The 9,725-nt window shown below is 43.8% G+C and overlaps 1 protein-coding gene across 1 annotated transcript; it reads right to left on the bottom strand.

The window, feature by feature from the left end:
• Positions 1–417: 417 nt before the first annotated feature.
• slc25a22a (solute carrier family 25 member 22a) lies at positions 418–8,579 on the bottom strand (the record flags this gene model as incomplete). The annotated part of the gene is made up of 10 exons (XM_080002130.1): positions 418–571; positions 1,213–1,288; positions 2,821–2,975; positions 3,686–3,830; positions 4,312–4,372; positions 4,937–4,991; positions 5,770–5,860; positions 8,066–8,121; positions 8,327–8,452; positions 8,560–8,579. The coding sequence occupies 10 exons, from the start codon at positions 8,577–8,579 to the stop codon at positions 418–420; spliced, it is 939 nt and encodes a 312-aa protein (XP_079858256.1).
• Positions 8,580–9,725: the final 1,146 nt, after the last annotated feature.

Raw genomic sequence — 9,725 nt, 5'->3', positions numbered from 1 at the left:
GAGCGAGCACGACCGCAGCAGCCCAGGCATCTGATTTGTATTTCCTCAATCAATCACAAACCCAGTCAAAGAAAAAAAGAAAAAAAGATCAAAAACGCGAAAGCAATTATCTTTCAAAACACAAAATGATATCTGTGGCTCGATTCCGGAAATCTGGCTTGGTCTTCTCTTCTGGAAACGGCGCACGCCACCGTAGGCAACTCGGCAACAACACCGACTCGCACCAAAAACCGCTAAAACCTTGACATTCAACGTAACAACGGCAAAATAAAAACGCAGCGGCTCGTCCCACAGCCGAGCCAGACATTCAAAAGCTACTTAAAAAAAAAACAAAAAAAAAAAACCTTCTTTCACGATGAGATGAGTCCTGGTGTGGTCGGTGCATGACGGGATGGAGAGGCAGACAGGAGGGGCTCCTTAGTTGTCCTTTTTGGGCAATAGGCTCAGGAGGAATTCACCTACACCCAGGAAGTACACCACCTGGGCGATGCCGAAGAGCGGCGCGATGACCAGGGCGCGGCAGTACGCCCCCTTCAGGAAGGCGGAGGGACCCTCGTTACGCAGGATTTTCCTGGAAGACATTTAGGAGAAATCCATGACTTCACTCCACAGCATGGCTGCAAAAGTCAGAGCTGGGAGGTATACTGATATTTTATCAATATGGTGATATGAGACTCAATATCGATTGTGGTTATTGTAATATTGTGATCTAGTTAGATGTTGTCATAAAGGAGCGGTTTGATGAACGTCATAGACTGTTCTTTCTGTTCTAACCAGAGGTCATAACATTAATAATAAACCTTTGTCTGTAAATATCTTATGACGGCACCAACGGCCATTCCCAAAATATCATCAAATTATCGATATTGAGGTGACCCTCTCCCGAAGCCCAAAACAAATTGTGATCTGTTGTATTGTGTGTTTTTACATGTAAAATACAGAAAAACAAACATATAATGTACGTTACAGGATCAACATTCCCCCGACACAGAGACTGGAGTTGAAACGATCGCCAGGTGTCGTTCAAAAGATAAATAAATAAATGAATCATCAATTAAAACTTTAAGCGGAGCGAGTGTGAGTCGGAGGCTCGCCGCAGCTCCCTCCGCTAATGAGGCGCCGGGCGCTGAGGTCCCGTCGCTCCCGGTTGGGAGCTGGAAGGAGGAAACATGGGGGCGTGGCGCGGCGCCTGATGAGGCAGCAGGAGGTTACCTGATGCAGTCCGTCACGCCGCTGTACGTGTCCTCTGAGCTGCCCCGGTTCAGAGACTGCAGCCGAGTCTTAATCACTGCAACACAGAGGCTTCACGTCAACTCAACCGTTCAACTAATACGATATCACTATATTTATATATCACTATATTAATATATTAATATATCACTATATTAATATATCACTATATTACTATATCACTATATTACTATATTTATATATCACTATATCAATAAATTACTATATTAATATATCACTATATTACTATATTAATATATTACTATATTTATATATCACTATATTACTATATTAATATATCACTATATTTCTATATTTATATATCACTATATCACTATATTTATATATCACTATATCACTAAATTACTATATTAATATATCACTATATTACTATATTAATATATTACTATATTTATATATCACTATATTACTATATTAATATATCACTATATTTCTATATTTATATATCACTATATCACTATATTTATACATCACTATATTACTATATTAATATATCACTATATGACTATATATATCATTATATGACTATATGACTATATTAATATATGACTATATTAATATATCACTATATTACTATATTTATATATCACTATATCAATATATGACTATATTCATATATTACTATATTACAATATAAATATATCACTATATTACTATATTCATATATTACTATATTACAATATAAATATATCACTATATTACTATATTCATATATGACTATATTTCTATATTCATATATTACAATATTAATATATCACTATATTACTATATTCATATATGACTATATTGCTATAGTCATATATTACTATATTACAATATTAATATAACACTATATTCATATATGACTATATTACTATATGACTATAACCATATTCATATATTACTATGACTATGACTATATGACTAAATTACTATATTTATATATTACTATATAAATATATGACTATATGGCTATATGGCTATATGAATATGTAATACTACAGGCTCATGGTGCACGTCACCTACTGACACACAAAACAAACAGATACACATCAAACAGTGGTCAACATATATAAATAATCCATTGTTTCATCAATTTATAACATATTGTGTCTTAATATCAACAAATTAAACAATAATTCAGTAATTCATGATAGAGGCTGAGTAGATTAGAGGTAGGGTAGAGGCAGAGAAGAGGTAGAGTACAGCACAGTAGAGGTAGAGTAGAAGTAGAGGTAGAGTACAGTATAGTAGAGGCAGAGTAGAGGTAGAGTACAGTACAGTAGAGGTAGAGTAGAAGTAGAGTAGGAGTCGAGTAGAGATGGAGTACAGTAGAGTAGAGGTAGAGTAAAGGTAGAATAGAGGCAGAGTAGAGGCAGAGTAGAAGTAGAGCAGAGGCAGAGTAGAGTAGAGGCAGAGTAGAAGTAGAGTAGAGGCAGAGTAGAGGCAGAGTAGAGGCAGAGTAGAGGCAGAGTAGAGGGATTTGATTTGATTGTAGATTTCCTCATGAGCTCCCCTGTTAATCATCATCATATCAACCTGAAAATAATCAAATTCAACAAAATGTCAAAGAATAGTTTTTCCATTCACCGTCCACAGGGTTGACGGCCACGGCGGCCGTGCTGCCGGCCGTGCAGCCTGCCAGGAAGGACACGTAGAAGGGGGCGGGGCCGTCCACACCACGCTTCCCCAGCTGGTTGAGGTTGGCGAAGAGCGGGAAGTAGATGATGGAGAACGGAACGTCCCTGGAGGAAGAGATGGAGGAGCAGCAGCAACCCAGCCAAGCTGTTACTAAGCACTGATCACCATCATCATAATAATACTAATAATAATAACAATAATTAAAAAAATAATAATAATAATAATAACAATAATAATACTACATTCCTCCACCAACAAATATGGTTTCTTAACCATAGAATGCAAATTATTTCTCAATAATAAGATAATGATTGTTATATCATATATTCAAAAACATATCATTCAAAAAACAATAATTTCATGATTTTAAATCATTGTTTGTCAATTAGTTTAATTCAATATCTATTAATTAATTCATATGCACACATTTATAGATAAAGATCATTTTAAAAAAATCTTAAAATCAGTGATTTTTGATCCAGAAATCTGCATTTTAGGGTTAAAAGGCTACTAATGGTTGCCAGGCAACAACTCAACCTAGCATGAACATACACATCTATCGCACACACGCACGCACGCGCGCACGCACACGCACACACACACACACACACACAGTATATGTATAATTCCGCTGATGTACCGTCACGGTCATGGATCTTCGATACTACACAAGGGCTTTGTGGGTGGATTCATATTGATCCATAAAATTTGCAATATGCAAGAACGTTGTGACGTGAGCTTTGGATAATTGTGGCTCACTGCCCTTTCATATGTTTGAAATGTTTAATAACAGCGTTGCTGTCAGCGGCTGCACCTGAGCAGCGTGGCTCCCAGGCCTTTGTAGAGCCCGGCGATGCCCTTCTCCCTCAGCAGCTCGCGGGTAAGCTGCATGGCCGTCGGGGATTTGGCCTCCACCGCTCCCGCCGCCACCGTCTCCGGCATCAGCTTCCTCTGAGCGGCTGGAAGCAACACCAGGACAAGAACGACGTGAGGCTAGAAACTGAAAACACTGCGACAGAGGACGATGAACCCCAATCCCAACATATTTATATGCCCTCAGTCAACATCAGCGGCCGCATACAGCTTTCTAATTTACCCTCTGCACAGAACACAACCTGCATATTTCTGTAAATTATTTTTTTTAGACGGTTAAGCTTTTTGTTGTTCCTCTGTCTGCGCCATAATGCACCGACTCTCACCAACACTTATTCCATGTAGGCTGCATGAAAATATACCTGGCCAAATAAACTGATTCGGATGAATCAATTTGAAATCTGCTCCATGAAAACGCAATACGAACAACAATTTGTACTATAGTATACGTCTTAAAAATAAAAATATATATTTAAATGCAGACTAGTGAAGCCAGTGTAATATCTGATTTGAACACTAGAGCCCGTACTTTCCTCTGACAAGGATCACGTTTTTCAAGTTACTTACCAATTCTTCCAGCATCTTGGAGCTGGATTTTCAACATCTCCATAGGAGTAGTGATAATAACCTGTGATGATAAACAATTTGTTAAATTGTACACAATTAAGACTTTAATCAAGGATTAATCGCTTTTTACACCAGAGCAGCTGGATTCACTTAATATTCATTAAAACACTGTTAAACCTCTAATGTGAGCGTTTATTATGACATGAAGTCTCCCGTTGTCCGTTAGCGCAATGTCAAGTCGCGCTTTCCCTCGGCAATCCGCGCAGTGGTAACTGGTTAACGGGATTAACAGTGAGATACAGTATCTACGTTCTGTGCAACAATCTTAATCCAAAGGTCTGTTGCACTTAATCTGATCGCGTTCGCTGAGCCGGACGCCTTGGGCCTCCCTGGCGAAAGCCGCTCCCCTCTAACTCACTCAGGCGGCACGCGGCCAAGCGCTGGCTGCCGCGGCGTCTGAACGCGACTGAACGCCGCCCGATCAACTCTGGCCGCACGAGCCGACGTCCGTCCCCGCGCGCTCTGACTGTGCGCGGCCGCGGCGGGAGGGATGGGGACCCAGCGCAGGCCTGGCGGGCCTGGCGGCGGCGGGGAAGCACTTAAAAGCAGAAAGTCTCTGACTCACCTGGCACGTCCCTGCCCCGCACCCCGCCAGCATCTCCTTCAGAATGGTCAGTTTTCTGAGGGACACACAGCAGGACATGGGCAAAATGTGAATTCAACAACGCGGTGCAAGGAATTTATTGTTATTGTTATGGTTTATCATCGCCGGGACCGCCGGGAGGGGGCAATGCTAATTCTTGACTGTTTCCACACAAGTCTGGCACAGGGACAGATTAATAATTCACAACCTCGGCCAAAACAAGTCAATCATTTATCAGCTGGCGGGTCGGTTGCCATGGAGATAAAGATTGATGTCCCAGAAAGCTTTAGGTTCATCCATGCACACAGCGTGAACGGGGGGCGACACACTCTCGTCCTCAGCGACGCCAGATGTGGGCCGCTCAGCGGCGCTCGCTCGTTTTTTGTTGTTTTCCCCTCTTTACTTTGGAACCTTGATCCCGGGTGGAGTTAGTGCGGCGGCGGCGGCAGCACCTGCTGTGTGAAGGCGCGACGCTGGACATTTCAGAAAAATTGCTGAACGCCTGAGACGACGAGATTCAAGAGATGTATTTGTCACAGCAGGGGAGACAACCGCCTGGAGCCTTGGTGGGGATCCAGAGCGCTAACGTGTCAGTTTACATGTTGGTAAACACACTGGTTAATCACTGGTGTGAAAGACTGGAGCGTGTGTGTGTGTGTGTGTGTACGTGTGTGTGTGTGTGTGTGTGTGTGTGTGCACGCGTGTGTGTGTGTGTGTGTGTGTGTGTGTGTGTGTGTGTGTGCGTGTGTGTGTGTGTGTGTGCACACGTGTGCGCGTGTGTGTGTGTGTGTGTGTGTGTGTGCGCACTGTCTCACCCGTCCTTAGAGAGGTGATGCCTGAAGAAGTCATTAGCGGCCAGTTTGATGGCTTTCTCTGGAGTGACGAGGGTTAAGTTCACCGCCGCGCCTGGGAGAGAGAGATACGGGGAGAGAGAGGGGGGGTAAAGAGCAAGAAGGAGAAGAAAGGAACAGAAAGAGGGAATGAAAGAGGAAGAGAGTCAGAGGGAGGGAGCCTTGCAGAAATCCACTCCCAATCGAACAAATGAATAGCGGTGATCGTGTGTACTGTGTCGGAAATGACACAGTAGTATCCTGCCTAGTACACCAGATTTGTATATCATGAGCCGAACCATCGTGTGCACCACACAGTACATGAAAAGTACCAGGATGACAACGAAGCCAGTGCATGGGTACACACACGGACGTCCAGTGTGTCCTGACGGCTCTGTGGGAGGCCTCTGTCAGGATGAAACACATTCATGAGGGTTGAGGACTACCCGACAGCAAAGCGCTCCGCAGCTCTGTCTCTTCCATCCAGAACAGTCACTGTCGTGGTCCAATCTTATTTCGTTGAAACCAGGGCGGGCAGGGCGCCCGGGGTGCGGCAATGAACAGAAGTAGAACGTGACTGAACGGCCCTCCCCGCCCGCTGTTTGCTCTCGGTTTGCACCTGATATTTACAATCGTCAGTGTGATATTTCTTCCCTTGCAAAAAACTCAGTCTGCCGAGGGGAGCTTGTTCCTCGGTCCAGTTTGTTTGTCACCTGTGACCCAAAACATCAAGGAAAGATAAAGATAAACCGTGTGGGATGAGTTGGTGTAAGAGAAAAATGCATACGATCAACTTTTTGAATGATGTTTTAAAGGTTCAGTTGTGTCTGTCACCACCTTGTAAAACACACTGCCTCTGGCTTTCAATGAGTCTCTCAGAGTTTATATGTGGAGACTGCTCTGTTTAACAATGTCTATTGGAGGATAAAGACGAGATCACATTTCAGCTTAAGCTCGTGTGGAGACATGGGTAACTTGACAGAACGCTGAGTGTTTGTTTGATGGCACGATGTCAGATTGTACCTGTGACCTGAGTTTGGCTGGCAACCCATTGTATGAGCTCTCGCAATTGATTGGATTTGATCAACTGCCGATTGAGGGGGCACAGTCTTGTGAATGACATCTGACCAATGGCACACAACCTTTCTTCGGTATAAAACTGTCTTGGTGAGTAGGAGGGGGCAGACTGATCAGAACACTGCTTTGGAGCAGCACTGTCTCTTTCTTTAATACTCTCAGTTTTGTATTCCTGTAGCGGGCAGATTAACCGCACAGACCACACAGGAGAATTTCTCCAACATTACCCATTCCATCCAAATGCAGTAACTCTATCTTGACACTGATATTTTGACACTGAGCATTGGGGATAACTTCTCATTTGTACATTGCTATGCAGTACAAAAACGACATTGTACTGCATTTCCCACAAGACGTCCCCAGAGTTTGTGATATAGTTGACTTCACTGTGCAGGTGGTTACAATGACGTAGCTGTAGATGTAGAATGTGATTATTAAGGGATTCTGCAACCAGCCAGCACTTTGTTTACTAAAAAAAAAATTTTACATCAAAAGGAACCTATGACGCGCCTATTTACACACTTAAATATCGGTCTCTGAGATCCCCAAAACATGTTATGTTGTTTTTTGCTGAAAGTAGCACTCAGATTATGCATTAGAGCCATTCTAACACGCCTCTAAATCCATTGTGTTCCTGACACTGTGTTTAAATGGGAGGAGCCACCCTCCCGAGGTCACCGGTTACGTCAGCCAATGGGGTTTCAGCACCGGTTCCGAGTTCTGTGAGTAACTTTCACCGATTTGGAGAAACAGGCGTCCAGTTGGTGAATCCTCATATTAGAGCTACGGGTTCTCGTCTAAGAGTGTGTTCCGCCCTTTCGTTGCCGCGCGCCGAGCATGTGGCGGACACGGACCGCATGAAGAAATCCGTGACCAGCTGATGTCAGCTCGTGCAGAGAGCAGGAAAAAAAAAAAAAAAAAAAAAACCTTTTAAAAACCGAGCGGAAGCCTGAGCGTTCTGTTGTCAGCCATTACGTCGTCATCGGTTGATCTCATTATTTCACACGTGGGCCCCGCCCCATATCAACATCCCGAATTGTACCGTCATGTACGACAGAGAATACGGAGAAGCGGTACAGGTCCCTTTAACTCCACAAACGCAGTAGGAGCTGCCCTTATATAATGACCCGCTAAAGCCACGTGTCCGGCGTAGCGGGTCCGAGGTCTGAACCGTGCTTTTTATTTGTCTGTACGTGAAACCTACCTCTGTACATCCCAAAGTATCCCTCTGAGCGGATCGTCTTGATAAGGCAGTCAGACCTGCAACACAAAGACAAACAATAGCGTCGTCACGTGACAACCACATTACCATGAAAGCAAAGAAGGGTGTCTGGAGATATGAATACTACACAATACAGAATCATCTATCTATCAGCCGTGAATTAAAAACCCATGCATGTTATTTTGAGAATCAATACAGTATTGGAAAACAGATTGGTATTTTCCTGCACCCGGCTGTACCCACATGCTGGTGTAGAGACGGGATCCATTCTGCTGGTTCTGCAGGCGGGTCTTTGCCAGGTCAATGGGAAACACACAGGTCACTCCAATCAGGCCAGCGATCCCCCCATTGATTAACTTGCCAGGCAAACTGCGCGGGAGGCGGGGTCATGGGAGACACAGTGACACAGGATCATCACACACTGTGTGGAAATGAGCGAAGACAAACATGTCGCAAGGTTCCACAGCCGTTCCTACCTGATCTGCTTGTCAGCCATTTATCTAGAACCCTGCGGAAGGTCAAGGGTGCAATCTTTCTGCTCACTGGTCGAGGGGATCACGCTGTCGTGTCGCTCCCGGTGGCTCCTGCCTCACCAGATCGGGTCCAATCTGCACCGGGGACCGAGCACAGAGAGGGACCAGCTCATCACCTTTGCCGTGGAGGAAAACAGTGCGAGTACTGTAGGAAAAATCCCTCCGTTCCACATTGGAATGAAATAAAAGTATTTAAATATACGATGATTAAATGTTCCTACGCACCAAAGATAACTGTACTTGCGCAGTATCCTGACCTCTTCTTCTAGTATCTGTTGGTTAAAGTAAAAGGGCCAATTTTGGTCGATGAAACTTTCCTCCGAGTGTGTCTCAAAGTTAAACCTTCATATAAACTGGTTTTATCAGTTGTCTGCAAAACACTTTTATTAAAAGTAAATAGTACTTGGAGATGTTTTAGGTAAATGTGGTACAGTTGAATTAATGTATTTTCCATTGTATTTTAGGTGGTGTTATACTTTAAATCCACTACATTTCAAGTGCAATAGGTAAATGACGAAATAAATATATACAGTATATATTCATATGGACGTTGTAGCGCTTCTTTAACACATTGCCACACAACAGGCATACATCCCAAAAGACACCAGTAGTACCTCAGCAGTAAGTCAGTCGTACCTCAGCAGTACCTCAGCATTACCTCAGTCGTACCTCCGCAGTACCTCAGTATTACCTCAGCTGTACCTCAGCAGTACCTCAGTCTGTATCAGCACCTTGACTACATCAGAGCAGCACCACTGACCCTGCCTGCCTGACTCTATTCCCCCTCAGTGGCGGACAGGTCCCCTGGGTCTGCACGGAGACCCCGGTATGGTTCACCTCCTCGGACCGTCTCCAGGGTCCGTTGTGGGCGGCGAAGGGGATTTAGCTCGATCCAACAAATCTACTGGCAATGAAACATCTGGGCTTCGTGTATGTCCTTGAACACTGAGGAAGCTGTTGTGTGTGGTGTGTAGTGTGTAGTGTGTAGTGTAGTGCATAGTGTGTAGTGTGTAGTGTATAGTGTGTAGTGTATGGTATGTAGGGTGTAGTGTGTGGTGTGAAGTGTGTAGTGTATAGTGTATAGTGTGTGGTGTGTAGTGTATAGTGTG

This window comes from Zeus faber, assembly GCF_960531495.2.
Source record: "Zeus faber genome assembly, chromosome: 6".
NCBI classification, from domain to species: Eukaryota; Metazoa; Chordata; class Actinopteri; order Zeiformes; family Zeidae; genus Zeus; species Zeus faber.
The sequence above is the reverse complement of the archived record's forward strand: the minus strand, read 5'-3'. Positions and strand labels throughout refer to the sequence as shown.